Source organism: Chrysochloris asiatica, unplaced genomic scaffold, assembly GCF_000296735.1.
Source record: "Chrysochloris asiatica unplaced genomic scaffold, ChrAsi1.0 scaffold00033, whole genome shotgun sequence".
Classification (NCBI taxonomy): domain Eukaryota; kingdom Metazoa; phylum Chordata; class Mammalia; order Afrosoricida; family Chrysochloridae; genus Chrysochloris; species Chrysochloris asiatica.
This window is the reverse complement of record NW_006408551.1, coordinates 1,736,625-1,754,035: the sequence shown is the minus strand read 5'-3', so window position 1 is coordinate 1,754,035 and position 17,411 is coordinate 1,736,625. Positions and strand designations below refer to the sequence as shown.

Below are 17,411 nucleotides of genomic sequence, written 5' to 3'. Positions count from 1 at the left end.
TATATATATATATACATATATATATATATATGCCTTTCTTTTCTAAAATAGCATTCAAGGTCCTCTCTAAATGCTGACTTCCAACTACTCTCCTACCCTTGTCAGTCGTTTGACAAAATGTTTGTTAACCACTTTCTGAAGCGTGGAGTTGACCTTGGGGTAGGCATTAGGGTTTCAGTGGTGAAAAAAACAGTTCAGACCCTTAAGACCACAACAGCTTTTCTCAACTCCACACTTGTAATCAACACCTGCATTGTCCCCTGTTCTTCATTACTATTTTGTAAAACTTTTTGTTTTTAATTGAGTGAAAGTTTACAGAGCAGATCATCAGTTTTACACTGAAAAAAATCATATACCTTGCTTCATTATAATGATTGCAATCTTTCCATGTACCCACAGTTAACAACATTTACCTCTATTCACTTTAAAATTGCATTCCTCTCTGTGTCTCCCTCAACCTTCATCTTTCCTCTGCTAACCTCCCCCTTGATGTATATTGCCTGCCTTGTCACCCATGTTAACATGTGTCCACCCGCTAGCCTGTGAATAATTTTTTCTCTCTCTCCTCTATGCCCTGTAACCATCATAGATTGTTTCTTTTATCAAGTGAACCTTTCCTCAACTTTCTACAACATTGGTCTGATACAATATTTATCCTTTTATGATTCACTAATTTCAGTCAGCATAATGGCCTCCAGGCTCATCCATGTTGCAGGTGTTTTGCAGATTCAGCATTATTCTCCAACATTGCAGAGTATTTGTGTATATGTACCAATGTTTGTTTAACCCTTTGTTGATAGGCATTTAGGTTGTGTACATCTTTTGATGTGTCTCTTGTAGACAGCATATTGAAGGATCCTGTTTACTTATCCATTCTGCTATTTTTGTCTATTGACTGGTGCATTGAATCCATTTACATTCAGTATAATTATTGACAGGTAATTGATTGCTGTCATTTTGATGAAGTTTTTTTTTTGTGTGTATGTGGTGCTGTTAGTTTCTTTGTTCCACATAATTTTCTGTGCTGAGTTCATTTTGCTTGTGGGATTTCTTTTCATTTTCATTTCTGTTGTGTTAATGGTTATGAAATTTTTCTGATGTTCTTCTTTTTTTATTTTGATGGGCAGGTATATTACTTTTCATTGAGGTGACCCTGTAATTTACTGATTTTTTTCCCTACTTAAAATAATCTGTTGTATCTTGAAATCTACTTGACTTTCTTGCCTTTTGGAAATTCTGTGTCTACACTATTCCCTCTTTTTACTTTGTAGTTGCCTTCACTATAAATAGATATCTCTGGTTCCCTATTTTCAGTCTTGTAGGTTTGTTTTACTTTGAATACTTATATAGCTGGTTTGAGTTCTGGGTGGTGTCATGTGTGGTAATTTCAGGTTGTTGTCTGCTGTTTCTCATTCCAAAGAACATTCTTTAATCTTTTTTGTAAAGTTGGTCTGATCATTATAAATTACTTTAATTTTTGTTTATCTGGAAATATCCTAATTTTACTGTTGTATATGAGGAGAAGCTTTGCTGGATGAATGCTTCTTAGTTGGCAAATTTTTACTTTCAGAATTTTGTATATGCCACTCAATTGTCTTCTTGACTATATAGTTTCTGCTGAGAAATCTGAACTTAGTCTTTTTGATTCTCCTTTAAAGGTAATTTTCATTTCCCCCCAACTGCTCATTAGTTTTAGAGAATTTGATTATGATATGTCTTGGTGATTTGCTATTTGGGAGTCATTCAACTTCTTGAAGGCTTATCTTTTCATCTTTCATGGTGTTAGAGAAGTTTTCTTCCAACAACTCTTTGATGATGTTTTCTGTGCTTTTTTGTTTTTGTCTCTTCCTGTTCTGAAATGTCAATCACCTGAAAGTTTCTCCTCTTCATGGTGTCTCACATAACTCTTGGGCTTTCTTTGAATATTTTCATTCTTTTTTCTGGTTGTTCTTCTAGCATACTAGTATTGAGGGCTTTATCTTCAAGCTCCCTAATTTGAGTTTCCATTGCTTCAAATCTATTCCTTTGCCCTTTCAATGTATTGTCCATTTCTGAAATCTTAGTATTAGTCTTCTGGATTTCTAATGCAGGTTTTGTATTGTTCCAAAATTTGCATTTATTTCATCTGTTTGTTCTTGTAGTATTTTTCCTGAATTCTTCTGAAGTTTTTCTGTGTTTTCCATGCTTCCCACTATATTTCTATCCCTCCTTTAAAGGTACTTAAATACCATTTTTTTGAGTTATTTTTCAGTTAATTCCACTACCTTTCTTCCTCAGAAACATTTTCTGGTTCTGCATCATCTTGGTCATATATTTGTGCCATTCTCTCGTTTCTTTGTATGAGCTAAAATCTTGTGTTGTCTCTGGGATATTTTGGGGTTGTTGTATTTGTATTTAATTTATGATTGTATGTTAGTATGTTCTTAGGCTCTCACCAACTGTCTCCTGTGAGTGTAGTTAGAGAATAGAAGCTTGTATACAGCTTTTGATCACCATTCATGTGCCTCAATTTAGGATGGGTTTGACTGGTGTTGGCTGCTATCATTGATCAGGTGCTATAAGAAGGAGCTTGTATTGACTCTTGTCCAACAGATGGTAATGTAGAGAGTCAATTGTGACTGAGCTGTATGGTCATGGTTGCTGCGTCCTGTTGAATGGGGAAAAGAAGACCCCTCCCCACATACAAGAAAACAAAAGAGAAAAACAAACAAGGAACCAATAATGAAAAGTGCAATTAATAAAGAGAAAAAGAAATACAAATAGGCAGCAAAAAGAAGAAAGAAGATAATAGCTATAAAGACAAAAGATGGGTAGGGAAATGGAGTTATAGAAGACAAAAGTAAGAGAGAAAGGAATAAATTAAGAAGCACTTAAGAATAACTAAAATAAGAAGAGGGACAAGAAAATGGAGTTATAGAAGAGAAACATAAGAGAGGCAATGCAAGGAAGAAATAACAACAACAAAATGCAAAAAAACTTAGAAAAACCAGGGGGAGCTAAGGTGAAAAGAGAAAGAAAGTAAAGAGTAGTAAGTAAAGAAAGATCAAAAGAGGGTGAAAAAGCAAAGAGGAGAAATAAGAAACATAAGAAAAGAAGGAAAAACAACAGTGAGAATAGAAAGGGTAAAATTCAAGGGAATGGAAAAAGAAGAAGGAGACAATGAAACCAAGAATAAGACCCCCCCAAAAAAAAAACAAAAAACAAAAAAAAAAACAACCAATGTAGCTGTTCCACCCAGACAGGAGAAAACTCTGGGGGCTCCTGCAAGCCAAAGAGCTTACAAGGTGGGAGTGGGAGGGCTGTGACAGCAGAATTCATGGCCATAGCTGAAATTCTTGTTGGCCTTGGTGTTATTAATGTTCAGGGAACTCAATCTGGAAGTAGTTCGTGGAGGTCACCAGGTGACCTATTCTAAATGTCATGGGCAATAGGGAAGGTTTACTGAGAAGGCAAAATCTGAGTTGGACTCTAGGGGCTGGGCAAGAGTTTGGATGAAGTAAAAGTACTAAAGGAGACTTCCAGCAAGATGGTGGACAAGGTAGACACACTACAACAAAGATATAAGAGATAAAATGAAGCAGATGCAGATGAAACTCCTGGAACCCTGAACTTCAGAAGAATGTTTCCTTTATTTTAGGAACCTGGGTTGGCTGCCACCCTATCTATGAATTCTTTAATAGCACATCCCCAGCTTTTTATTTTTGTGTGCACACATTCTAGGCTCATTAAACACCTCAAATCATGCTTTCTAAAGCAGATATGAGAAGGCTTCAATAGCATTTAAATTCCAACTTGGTCTTGGGTACAGAGAAGCTGAGAGTTCTCTCCTAATTCTTTCACTGGGAACCCAAGTGTCTTCATTGCCTTTTATATCTTCTTGTTGTTAAGTGCCATCACGTCAGTTCTTACTCACAGAGACCCTGTATAGTGTTTCCAAGTAGTGGCTGGTGGGTTTGAATCGCTGACCTTGGGGTTAGCAGTCAGGTACTTAACATTTATTATTTTCTCTTATCATAGAGTTCACAAGGGAAAATAAAGGTTGAAGTCAAGACATTTGCTGGCCCAGGGTCCCTATCAGAGAATGTCCACTTCCAGGGAATACCATCATTCCTCTCCTGAGTCTTTTTGGGGACTATGTTTCTCATTCTACCTGCATGTTCACCCCCAGGACAGTTTGAAAAATCTTCCTATCTCCAGCAGAGGGTTATAAACACTACCGGTGGTGCTGTGGGTTAGGTATTGGGCTGCCAACCACAAGGTCGGTTCAAAATTCATCATCCACTGCAAGGGAGAAAGATGAGGCTATCTGTTCCTGTAAAGATTTACAGATTTAATTCATATAGGGTGGCTATGAATTGGAATGCACTCAATGGCAGTGGGTAAGGACTCTTAAGTTCTGGTATGGGAGGAGGTCTGTGGTGGAGGAGGAGGGGGGGATGACACCATGAGTAACTGGGTGACACCAACTCTTGTGACGCCACTGGGGCTCCCCTTGACTTCCTCTCTTTGGTAGGGCAAGGGTTAATGGTGAATTGCAACATATCTCTGGGCTGAGTCACCACCCCCTGCCACTCCCCCCAACTCCCCTCAGCTGTAGTTTTTATAAAGAGATCCCAAAGGCTGGAGTGGGAAAGGAACTGGAGGTAAGATCCCCTCCTAACCCCTAGCCTCCCAGAAACCTCAGTCTCTGGAGCTTTTGCCTGGTGGAAGATGAACTGGCAGCGACTGTGGCTGGGTTTCCTACTGTCCATGACAGTCTCAGGCCGGGCCCTTGGGCCTGCAGAGAAGGAGACGGCTGTGGTGAGTCCCAGAGAAAAAGGGGTTCTGGCAGATGGAGGGCAGGAAGTGCCACTCCACAGTTCCATCTAAGCCTAGCTCCTGACCTTTATCCTGCCTCCTTTCTCTTCCTTCCTCTACTTTGTGATCAACCTGTGCCTGCTCTCTTTCCCAATGTTCTACCTGAGCTCCTTCCCTTTCATTCAGTCCCTCTCTGTCTAGTCCCCATTTATCCTGATGGGCCCGCTAGGCTTTAGAAGGTTCACCTGAGACTAGCCCCTTTTTGATCCTGTTTGTTCTCACCTCATCATAGAATTATCTGCTGCAATATGGGTACCTACAGAAACCTCTAGAAGGGCCTGATGACTTCAAGCCAGAAGACATTACAGAGGCTCTGAGGTGAGAGGCTCCAAAGCACATGGCTTCAGAGTTGAGGTTATAAGGTCTTCTTCCTTCTTGTCATCCCTTCCTTTCCTCAGGTCCACCTTTGCCTGGTCCAAGTGCATTTCTGAGATCCAAAGGTTGAGTGGCTATTATTGTTAGGGTGGTAGGGCATATGGGGCAAGATGGAGAACCCATGGAGAAGGAGAACAGTCATTGGCTCTTCCTAGGCCCTAAGCATGCCTTTGAGTCCTTGGGTGGTACAAATATGTAACATGCTCAGCTGTGAATCAAAAGGTTGGAAGTTTTGATTCACCCAAAAGTGCCTTGGAAGAAAGTCCTGGCAATTTGCATCTGAAAACTCAGCCATTGAAAACCCTATGAAGTGTAGTTCTACTTTGAAACACATGGTATCACCATGAGTCAGAATCCTCTCTATGGCAACTGGTGTTTGAAGCACCTCTTTGGAAGACTCCACCCCACATTATATCCAAAATGCTAATATTCAGTCACATCTTACATAAATTATGATTTTTATGTAACCATAAGTTGAATTGAGTTAGAGTTGAGTTGTTAACACAAATCAGTTTGAACTACAAGGTCAGTGGTTCAAGCTCACCAGCTGCTCCTCAGAAACCCTATACAAGGTTGCTATGGGTCGGAACCAGCTCAACGACACTTAATAACAACATGGACATTTAATTCAACATTTATATATTTCTGTTTTGAAGTTTTCCTTTCATATTTTTGATATAGTGGATTTTTTTCTGTTCTTCAAACGTGTTCATAGTTCACTGAAAAATCCTCAGGCACTGGTAACAGGGCAGGCTGAGATTAGCTGTGGGAGGACAAGTCCTGAGGCTAGAGTGCTGAAGGGGGAACATTCAGAGTGAGAAACAAGGCACTTTCCCAGAGTGGCAACAGTGCTGGCAGCGATTCTATGTGATTGAGTCGTTTCTGGCTCCTAGTGACCCCGTATAGGATTTCCAAGGGTGTAAATCTTTATGGGAGCAGAAAGCCTCACATTTTTCCTATGGAGTGACTGGTAGATTCAAACTTCTGACTTTGTGGTTAGAGGCCCAGCTCATAACCCACAAAAGGTTAATCACTGCAGTAGAAACTGAGCCAGACCTCTGTCAAATAAAAAAATACTGAGGATGAGGAAATGAAGTTGGAGTATCACCATTTTTTTTGCAAAAGAGGAAAGAGCCCCAATTATGAAGACTGGAGGCTGGAGTGACACCCCCACCCCACCCCACCCCCCAGCTATTCTTGATCTCCACCTTCAACAGCAGTAGGCCAAAAACTCTCCCTAGTCATTCCAGAGTTCTCTGCCCTGATTCCTGCCTTGCTGGATCCATCCAACTCCTTCCTTCCAGAATTTTTCAGGAAGCTTCTGAGCTGCCAGTCTCAGGTCAGTTGGATGATGCCACAAAGGCCCGCATGAGGCAGCCCCGCTGTGGCCTAGAAGACCCCTTCAACCAGAAGACTCTTAAATACCTGCTGCTGGGTAAGGACTGAGCCAGGAAAAAAGAGGGAGAGGAGACAGAGGAATTGGGAAGTCCTGGGCTAGCTCTGTGTTGAATGATCACTTGGTACCTGGTGATCACCTGCCTGGAGGAGTTATGATCTAGTTTTGCTACAGTGGAGCTTGGTACCTTGAGGTTACAGTAACATCTGTGTTTCTAATCTATTTTCTGATTTGATAACCAGGTCGCTGGAGGAAGAAGCACCTGACCTTCCGCATCTTGAACCTGCCTTCCACCCTTCCATCCCACATAGCCCGGGCAGCCTTGCTTCAAGCCTTCCATTATTGGAGAAATGTGGCACCCCTGACCTTCCGGGAGGTGCAGGCTGGTTGGGCTGACATCCGCCTGTCCTTCCATGGCCGCAAAAGTCCATATTGCTCCAATACCTTTGATGGGCCTGGTAGGGACCTGCTCCCACATCACAGATCTCTGAGATTACTTCTGTCCCCTTGAGTCTGAGACTGTGGAGTCTTAATGTTCAGACTGTCCCCTAAGGTCACCTATACCCTATGTTCTCCAACCACATTCTAATATTCCCAGGGGCATAGTTGGCCACTTATTTGGGACTTTACCAAGCCTCCTCTTCAGAAATTATGCCTCATTCCCTGGTTTAAATTCCTTTACCCAGTGTACACTTCAAGGAAGCTGTACCAGAAAAAGAAAGTGGCTGAGAAGTAATGGGACAGTCATGAGTATCTCTGTGAGAAATGGGTGATGACAGGAAAATAGAAAAGAAGAGAGACACTCAAGAGACAGTGACAATAAATGGGGGAATTTTAAAGAAATTTAGTAATTGGAGGAGTACTGGTAATATAGTTAGTTAGCACTTCTCTGCTGACCAGAAGGTCAGCAGTTCAAATCCACCAGCTGCTCCAAGGGAGAAAGATGTGGCAGTCTGCTTCTGTGAAGATGTAGAGCCTTGGAAATCCTATAAGGCAGTTCTACTCTGTCCTATATACGTTAGGCTTGACTCAATGGTGGTGGGTTTTTGGTTTTTGAGGAGTGATTGGTGTTTATAGTAGGTAAGGGATGCTCCAGCTTGGTGCCCTTAACCTCCTTCCTGTCCTCCATTTCCTTTGTCTAGGGAGGGTCCTGGCTCATGCTGACATCCCAGAGTTGGGCAGTGTGCATTTTGATGAAGATGAACTCTGGACTGAGGGAACCTACCGGGGAGTGAACCTGCGAATCATTGCAGCCCATGAACTAGGCCATGCCCTGGGGCTTGGACACTCACGGTATACCAAGGCCCTCATGGCACCTGTTTATACTGGTTACCAACCCAACTTCAAACTGCACCCGGATGATATAGCAGGCATCCAGGCTCTCTATGGTCAGTCCTTTCCCCTGGTGAGCATGAGGGTTGATCTGGCTAGCTTCTCTTCTTGGAGAGGAAATGGCTCAGCTTGTTTCTCTTCCTCCTGCTCAGTTATTCCAGCTTCGTCATCTTCAGAACTGCTTCTCCCTACTCTTCCATGTCTAATCTTCCTTCTAAGCCTCTTTCACTTCACACCATTCTTGGGCATGGAGAATATACATTCCACTAAACCTCCTTTCTCCTTTTTGGTGCCTCTCAGAATGAACTTGTCTCCTGATGATATCAATATGATCTCACCTAGCACTGAAAGAAACTCTCTAGGTCTCTCTATGGACTCTTAACGGAACTTATAATGGATGGGGTGGCCAGGTGACATGAGTTGTCTTACTGAGCTGCATTACTTCACCTTGTAGGCAAGAAGAACCCAGAGATAACGGATGAGGAAGAAGAAGAAACAGAGGAGCCCTCTCTACCTCCAGTGCCAACAGAGCCCAGCCCCATGCCAGACCCTTGCAGTGGTGAACTGGATGCCATGTTGCTGGGTGAAGCCCTTCCCCTCTGAGATGTAGATAGGTAGTAGGGATATAGACAGATATAGACAGGTAGTTGACCCTGAGGTCTGGACAATTGGAAGTAGCAAAGGACCTCAGGAGAAGCATAAGACTCCAGGCAGAAGTTGATGATCATGGAAGAAGGCATGTGTTGTGGAAGAGTCAGAGGCAAATGACAGGTGGACCAGCCAGCCAGTTTCCTTGGTTGCCACCCTATGTATGATGTTGTGCTTTCAAGTAGGTTCCAACATATAACGAAGCCTGTATAGGACTTCTGAGGGATTGGTTTAAAATCTTTTTGGGAGCAGAAAGGCTCATTTTCACAGAGTGGTTGGTGGATTTGAACTTCCAACCTTGTGGTTCACAGTTCAGTGCTTACCCTATGGCGCTACCCTATGTTATTGTTGTTAAGTGCCGTCAAGTCGGTTTCAACTCATAGTGACCCTGTAGAGGAGCGGCTGGTGAGGCTGAACTACTGACCTGGTGGTTCAAGCTGACCTTGCAGTCCAGTGCATTAACCTGCAGTGTCACACCAGGACTCCTTGGAGCCACCCTGTCAGAGCCACTCCATCTTGCTGTATTTCCAGATGAGTTTTAGTGGTTCTTATTGAGCCATCCTATAAGAGCCACTAAAACTTACCTGGAAATACAGCAAGATGGAGAAAGCAAAGTTAACCAGAATGCTTAGAGAGAGTCTTGTACCTGATTGGAAGCCATTTGGAATGGAGAGAGGTCCCCAAGAGGTCCAGTTATGTGTCAGTCTTTTGTTTTGTTGGTTGAGTCAGTGCTGAATTGCTCTGAACAAGGAGAGGCTGAGAACTGGGTCCTCCTTCTCAGTCCTAGATTAAGGATTATTTTAAAGTTGAAAGAATTCTTGAGGAATCAGTTTGTGGGAGGAGGCAAAATTATCAGCCTGCCTGAGACAGCACAAGTCTTTATATGACCCCTATCTTTTTCTACTTGTTGCTATACCTTTTACTCTCAGGGCCCCGTGGGAAAACCTATGCCTTCAAGGGGAACTATGTGTGGACCGTAACAGATTCAGGGCTGGGTCCCTTGTTTCGAGTGTCTGCCCTTTGGGAAGGGCTCCCAGGACACCTGGATGCTGCTGTATACTCTCCCCGAACACAATGGATTCATTTCTTTAAGGGTAAGGGACTCAGTTACAGCGTGGTATCTAAGGTTCAAACAAACCATAAAAGGGAGACAGAAACTTCTTCTTTCTGAAAGGATGAGATGGAGGGACCAAAATCCATCCCGTGAGAGCAGAGGTGACTTTTTTTTTTTTTTTTTCACATGCTCTCAGGAGACAAGGTGTGGCGCTACATTAATTTCAAGATGTCTCCTGGCTTTCCCAAGAAGTTGAATAGGGTAGGACCCAACCTGGATGCAGCTCTTTATTGGCCTCTCAACCAAAAGGTGTTCTTATTTAAGGTATAAAATTTAAAGAAGGGAAAATCACTTTAGGAGGGGTGTGCTATCTCACACTGAGAAGCAAAGACTTGCTCTTGAAGGGGAAAATCTTCTGCAGTTGGAGTGGGCTGGGACCAGGCCATTGTGGGGTCCCTAAATTCTCTCTTCATTTCCACCACTTCACAGGGCTCCGGATACTGGCAGTGGGATGAACTGGCCCCAACTGACTTCAGCAGCTACCCGAAACCAATCAAGAGATTGTTTACAGGAGTGCCAGACCAGCCCTCTGCTGCAATGAGTTGGCGGGATGGCCGAGTCTACTTCTTCAAGGGCAAGCACTACTGGCGTCTCAATCGGCAGCTTCGAGTAGAGAAAGGCTATCCCAGAGATATTGCTCAGAACTGGATGCACTGTCGCCCCCAGGCTGCAGGCACTACCCCATCAGGTGGGGAAACTGCTCCCTTGGCAACAGGTACTGATCACTCAGCCATAGGCACAACCTTAGATACCATTGACTCAGTCATAGGTACTACCTCGAACACTGACCACTCACCCACAATCATGGACACTATCCCTTCTGCCACAGGTCCTGACACCCTTTCATTACTTGGTGATAACATCACCTTTCCAGAGACCTAAGACCTGAGTTAAATGTCTGCTCATTAGAACTATGCAGGCTCCACAGCTGGGGCAGTCTCATGGGTTGCTATAAGTGTTAGGCCACAGGCTTCTCAAGGTCTCCAGCTCTGGTGAGCACTCCCCTGTGCTCTTTCCCTTGTAGATAGTACCTTTCTGAATTTGGGTCAGCCCCCATCTCCACCCCTTTCTTTCCCATCCTCATCCTCCATAGTACTTCAAACTGTATCATCTATTGTCTCAAGGGCAGTGGTGGAGAGCAGGTATCAATCAGTCCAGGTAGCAACAGCTGGGACACTAGATACCTGGGTCCTGTTCTTTCTAGATAAAGTGCAAAAGAACAGTACAGCCAGCAAAATGAGCAAGGACTCTGGAATCCCATTTACTTGCTTATCTGCAGGTTATTTAACCATTTTGAGCCTTAAGTTCCCCCTTTACAAAATAAGGTTAATTCTAATCCTGCAGGGGTGTTGCATTGCATAAGAAAGTATATAGGAAGTGCAGGCACAGTGTCTGGCACATTTGTGCTTAATAAAGAGTAACTTCATGTTCCTAAGAGGAGTGAATAGCTTTTCATTTGCTGTGTGTGTCTATGCCCTAGGCCAATAGGATAAGAAACCCTTAGATCTTGAGGAGACAAGAGGATTTGTCAACATGATTAATTCTTGGTTTGGGTATACAAATAAACAACCAGCAATAGTCCAGACTTCCAAACACAGTATTCAATGTCATTTTATTCACATACTCCCATGTACTTCCTCCCACCCATCATGGCCTCGCTGCCTAGGGTGTGATATATCTTCCTTCATGCTCTTTGGGAACAAGGGAGCAGACTTTGGGCTGGAGAGTTGGAGTGGGGGAGAGTTAGAGTGGGTTAATGGTTGGAACTTAACCAGAACATTTTTGGTTAAGAAGGATAAGAAGGTGTGGCGCTGTGGGCTAATGCGCTGGACTACAAGGTTGGTTTGAACCACAAGGTTGGTGGTTCAAGCTCACCAACCACTCCTTGGAAACCCTACACAGGATTTTTATGAGTTGGAATCGACTCAATGGCACTTAACAACAGTGAGAAGCAGAGAAGGCACTTGTCTCCCATGCAGTCCCAAAGACCAAGCTCCTATGGGCAAAACGGCAAGACTCTGGCATGTGGGTCAATGCTCTGTACTTGGAGCAGGAGGCCAATTTTTGTGGGAGGCAGTGCAGAGCCAGGTCTTCCCCGGGTTAAGACGAACCTGGGAAGCACCATGGAGGACAATGCCCCCAACTGAGGTAGGAGGAGGCTAGAGCCTGTGGGGTCTGGTGGGAAAGGCTAACCAGGAACCCAAGTACCCACTAACGAAGGGCCTGCAGATTGGAGGGGACTGAGACTCCTCTGTACCCTTCTTCCCATCAAAAAGGCTCCCTGATTTTCTATAGGTCGTGTAAAACAAAACTCCCAATTTGACCCTTGGGAGGCACACTGAGGCTGTTTTGGAAAGGACCCTCCCCAGTTTGGAGGGAATTAGAACATTTTTTGTGGGGAAGAGGCTCCTCTAGTATTGGACAGAAGTAGTATTCATACTGCCATTTCTTTACCCTCCCTTCAGGATTCCCCTCTGCTCCAGAAACATATCCTTACAAATATAGGGTGGGTTGGAACACAGATTATCCCCAACCTAAAGAAGTGAGGAAGTTTTTGTGTGGGTCCTGTGGGTTCAGGCCCTGCCCACCTAGTCTTCCCAGCCCTGCTACTAGGGGAGGTGGCATCATAGGAGGCTTAGGCTCAAGTCTGGGTAGAACCAGAAGTTGTGGTGAGGGGAACAGTGGAACCACAGTCAGAATCTAGGTCCAGAATGGTGTGGGGGGCAGTAGGCTGGGTGCCTGGGCTCAAATGGCGCTCTCGAAGGCTCTGGAGATAACTCTGTAAGGTATAGGACAGAAAGCGTGGAACAAGGGTCCAGGTCAGAGTCCCCTTCCTACACTGACCATTCCCCCCTACCCCCTTCTACTCCATTGCCCCAGGGTACCTACTACACTCACAGGAGCCAGGCTGTCAGCAGGGCTCCGGGTGTTGGGGGACAGTTGGCAACGGTAACTGCCTTCACAGAGCCCCACTCCAGCGGGGGTCCGGTGCCACTTGGCCTCTTGCTGACGAATCCGAAGAAGTTGGAGATGCCTTTGCTGGCGGCTTAAGACTACTGCTTGGGAAGAGGCAATACAGATGCAGGGGGGGCTTCTTGTTACCCTGAATCCCACCCCAACACACGCTCCCACTATAGAGAAACCCATCTTACCTCTTCTGTGTTGGTCCTTTCATGGTTCACCTTTTCCCCAGTTATTCCAAAAGTAACTCTTTGGAATCCTCCTACCTATTCCTCCTGGACTTACCTGAGATTTGATTTTTCTTCCATAATAGTTCTCAGTAACTCTTCTATTCCCTCTAGAATTTCTCTTCTCATTCTTACCTGGACCTTCTTTGGCTTCTCCAAATCTAACTTTATTCCAATCACCTTGGACATCCCCACTCTCCTCCCTCAAATGTATTTTTCCCTTTTCCCCTCATCAAGTCTGGGAATTGGGGACATGAGTGGACACAGGTTAGCTGATTCTGTACCATGACATGAACTTACCACTGGTGTGGCCTCCATGTTCCTCAGCCATGAGCTTCCACTGGGCCAGGGCCCCAAGAGCACTCAGCGCTGGCCAGGCCCCAAGTAAGACCCAGCTATACCAACAGAGAGGAGGCAGGGCTGGAAGTGCCTGTAGTCGTTGGGCAAGCCGACTGCCCAATGCCAGCTCCTCCAGGAAGAAGTCAGCACAGGCCACTAGCACTGCAGCACCTAGCAGGGCTGTGCCAAGGACTGTGAAGGGACGTGGCCACCGAAGCGTGAGCAGGGCTCCCAGCAGCGCCAGCCCCACCAGGCCCCCGGCTGGGACCCAGGCTGAAGGAGGTTGGTAGATGGGCTCAGTGGCCAATAGGGCCCCAGCACCCAAGGTCAGGCCTAGTAGGAGACCAGTCAGGAAGAGCCCAACACTGCGAACCAGCATGGTGACGAGGCCGCAGAGGAGTCCAATGCCCAGCGCGATGCCGGCGCTCACCTCCAAGCTCAGCTGTGTTTCCAGCACCCGCTCTTTGTGGCACAACAGGAAGATCACCAGAGCTCCTGACAGTAGGCCCGAGAGAAACATCACTGCCTTGAAGCAACGGTAGCCTGGGAATGGAGGCAGGAGTCACTGAGAGGTAGAAAGGTGCTGGAGGCATGTGTGTGTGTGTCTAAGGGTGGCTCTGATGATCTGCTTGAGTAAGGAATGGCTACCCAAAGGAGCACATCAAGGGGCAGAGAGGAATAATCTCAGAAAGGGCAAGGGGCTTTTCAGGAACTGAGGGGATGGAAGGGAGAATCAGGTCAGATATGTTGGGGAAAAGTCGAGAAAGAAAGTCTAGTCCTTGCAGGGATGGTAGGTGGGAAGAAATCAGCATAGCCTGATTCAGGCTACTGGGGAAGGGTAACAAAGCCTTAGGCAAGGAGGATAATTTGGAAGTGGAGTTTTCAGGTAGGAGGCAAGAGTTGCCAGGGGTCAGAGTCAGAGGGTATAAGTCTGGGGAAGGACAAGAAGAGGTGCTGGCAAAACAGGCATGGGACACACTGAAGGCAGGAATTCCCTGGTAGAGGAGTGGAGATGGCCCAGGAGAAGAACAAGATGCCATCATCCTTGAGGGTGACAGTCTTGGGCAGCTGTCCCCTAGGACTCTCACCGAAGCAGCAGTAGATGATTCCAAAGCAGCAGCAAAGAGCACACACTAGGGTAGGTGCCAGTTCAGGACTGTCCTGGGGTTCCAAGATACATCTTGGGTCTGGAGGCTCTGGGAGTTGTTGGTTAAAGGACCTAGGGTTAGAGGTCACCACCAGGGGCAGCAAGGCTTCCTCCATGGCTGAAGGGGGAGGTGTCAATTCCTCTCATCCATCCATGACAATCTTGAGGGGGCTGGGAAACCTGCAAGTGGCAGACACACTTGAATACTGAAGACTCTGAACCTCTTATTTCTTCTGAACAAAGTTCAGTTTCAGGAAGGAGAATGATCCTGCTGGGTTAGCTTAGATCTGTAGGATTGGGTTAAGGAAGAAGGCTATCTCTTCACTGCCCTCTGAAATAAGGACATTAAATAAAATTTAAGTAAAACGAAACTCACAGAAGCTAATGGGCCTTTGTTTACCCTCCATCTTTCCCAGGTTAGGGTAAGAACAGGAAGCTCTGGGTCTGCAGAGGGAAAGGTCCAAAAGGGGTACTGGTGGGATGGTGGCTAAAGCCCCAGCAGCTTGTTCCATCTGAGAAACTTGTTTTATCTGTGGCTGGGAACCAAAACTACCACTGGACTGGGAAGAGCGGGCTTAATAGAGGGATAGAGGGAGGAGGAAGAGGAGAGAATGAGTCACGGTGGGGGTCTTGGGACAGCTGCTCTAACCCAGGGAAAGGAAGAGGGAAAAACATCAGACCCCAAAGGAATTAAGTATAGATAGTTAACCGCACTTTGTCACGGTTTTGAAGCCTCAGTTTCATGCTCAGATAAGATTGTCCAGTTATATACAGTTCAACTCCCATGGCCCCTCATGCAATAAGTAAGTGCATCACCCATAAACATTTTAAAACCTGGCAGCTGCTCCTGTTCCTATCCATAGGACACTGGTAGGATTTTTTCCTACTTCTCCCTTTTCTCTAGAGTGGCAGGGCTATCAATGGGACTTAAATTTTGGGGGCACTGTTGGATAGATGAGTATTTTCCTTCAGCTGTCTTTATTTTGGACCTCAAGGTCCAAACAGGCTGGAGGGACTGCTTAGGAAATCCCTGGGACTCCTCCTCAGTTATCTTGGAAGTCTGGAGACCCTAAACAAGGGGACTTTGGGGAAGGGGTGTCTACTCACCACCCTGCCTTGTTTGAAGAGTGGAAGGGGTGGAATTGCTTCCCTAGTCCCTTAGCTGCATGCTTGCCCAGAGGTCCGAGGCTTCAGCGTGGCTGTCGGACGTGGGGACTCCCAGGTCACTCTGTTCATTGCCCCCTAAACTCTTGCAAGTCGTAGCCCAATCCCTGGGAGCTAAATGCAACCAGCTAGCGGGTGGAGAAAGGGGAGCGGGTGGGAGAGGATGACATCACGGGACGGGAACCTCCAATTCTTTCCTGTGTGTGTAGGGGGAACCCAGGTTGCCCATAGCTCTAAGCTAGAACCAGAGACCCCAAACTACAGCAGGGAAGGGTCTTGGGAGAGCATCGCAAGAGCTTTGGGAGAGGTTTTTGAATATTTATTAGATGACTCAACTCCAAGTTCAGAAATCCCCAACTGGGGTCTTAGTGGCCCCCCCTAACTCGGATTTGGTTTCGTCCACTTCCCAGAGAATTGGAGTATTGTCTACTGGAGAACCGGGTGGTCGGGATCGGGGGACACTGGGAAGGGGCTGTTATTGGCCTGGGGACCAGAGAGGGGCTCATTGGGGGGAAACCTTGAGGATCAAGACAGGGTCTGGAAAGGGCACAGACGAGAGTGATGTAAGAGGCTAGAGGCTTGTGCACAGGTGGGGACGGGGACCCTAGCCGGATCTGCAGGGGTGGGGGGGCGTGTCGACGTCAACCTAACGGCTTAGAATGCAAATGAGATGCAAAGAAGCAAGCAGCTGGGTGCAGTGTTCTTTGACACACGTCTCCGGCTCTAAACCCAGCGGAGCTACGCCCCCATCTCCCGGCTCCGTTCCTTGACCGAGTCTGGGAGCTGCGTCCAGAGGGGCGGATCCGGGCCGTGGGAGCTACAGTTATAAAGGGGCAATTCGCCAGCTGGTTCAGGCGCTCGGGAGGCCCAAGGTTTGCTGGGAAAGGAGAAGCAGCGCAGAGGGCCCGGGGCGGGGGCTAGCCTAGGGCGCCCTTCCCACCGCTCCACCCCTGCAGGATACAAAGAGGCCTCTGTCCTGGACTGTGGCCCGCGGGAAAGAGATCAGGGCGGTGGCTCCCCTGCGCACCCTGGTTTTGCCAGCAGGAAGTCTGTGGCTCGGTGGCACTCCTCCATCTCCCAATATCGGCAGAGCCCGGGAGTCCCACCAGAGGAACCCTGAGAATCTGTCCCCAGTCCGCAGGCAACTGCTGTAGCGCCCACTTGTTTCACTTCTAGCCGTGCAACCTGGCGGGATCCCACTCTAGCTTGCAGAAGAAGGCGGTGGAGGACACTTTAAGGGGCGGGGCCGGTGCTTCCTGGGACCGCCTCCTTTGATTTGACTGCTTTTGCTGGACCGGTTCGCCCCTTGGCCTACCACTTTCTTTTCCCTTCCCGTCTCTTCGCCGGTGACCCCGGAAGTGGAAGTGAACTCAGGTCGGCGGCAGAGACGGAAGACGGAAGCAGAGCGTGAACGGGAGGCGGAGCCGGGGGAGCTGCTAGCAGCTCCCCCTGGCCCCTGGTCCGTGGCCCAGCTGCTCGAGGGGAGGAGTTACCGCCGTACTCCGGTACGTTACCTTCGCCTCCGCCCCCCCCAACCGGCCCCGAGGATTCCAAAGTTGTCTCCCTTAGGGGCAACCCTAAGCTCCGCCCTTAGGTTTTCCTTAAGAGCTGCACGGTCCCCACCCTTTTCTGGCAGCCTCGGGCTCACCTTTCCGGTCGTCTTTCCGTTTTTCCCAAGAGTGACCCTAGGATCACACCTTTTACGGTACCTCACTCTTTAGCATTACAGGTTTCTGGGGAACTAAAAACTAGGGGAATTTGGAAGCGGGAGGAGAGGATAGGGTTGTGGTTAGTTTACTTTTTTTTTTTTTTTTTAGAGTCCTGTTGTGGTGTTGTGGGCTAACGCATCAG

The 17,411-nt window shown here is 46.7% G+C and overlaps 3 protein-coding genes across 3 annotated transcripts in view; 2 read left to right on the top strand and 1 right to left on the bottom strand.

The window, feature by feature from the left end:
- The first annotated feature begins 4,691 nt into the window (after positions 1-4,691).
- On the top strand, positions 4,692-10,604 carry MMP19 (matrix metallopeptidase 19). Its single transcript, XM_006859590.1, has 9 exons — positions 4,692-4,800; positions 5,090-5,175; positions 6,537-6,667; positions 6,871-7,086; positions 7,771-8,016; positions 8,415-8,543; positions 9,538-9,702; positions 9,859-9,986; positions 10,152-10,604. Exons 1-9 carry the CDS (start codon positions 4,711-4,713, stop codon positions 10,602-10,604), a joined length of 1,644 nt encoding a protein of 547 aa, XP_006859652.1. The 5' UTR covers positions 4,692-4,710.
- Positions 10,605-12,363: 1,759 nt separating this feature from the next.
- Positions 12,364-14,512, bottom strand: LOC102829012 (transmembrane protein 198-like). Its single transcript, XM_006859589.1, has 4 exons — positions 14,338-14,512; positions 13,211-13,792; positions 12,621-12,778; positions 12,364-12,501 (listed from the first exon to the last, which is right to left on the bottom strand). The coding sequence occupies exons 1-4, from the start codon at positions 14,510-14,512 to the stop codon at positions 12,364-12,366; spliced, it is 1,053 nt and encodes a 350-aa protein (XP_006859651.1).
- A 2,484-nt stretch (positions 14,513-16,996) lies between these two features.
- DNAJC14 (DnaJ (Hsp40) homolog, subfamily C, member 14) overlaps positions 16,997-17,411 on the top strand; it is an 18,687-nt gene continuing 18,272 nt past the window's right edge. Inside the window, exon 1 of the mRNA XM_006859397.1 lies at positions 16,997-17,065. The gene's annotated coding sequence lies outside the window, so the exon portion shown is untranslated. The remainder of the gene's footprint in view (positions 17,066-17,411) is intronic.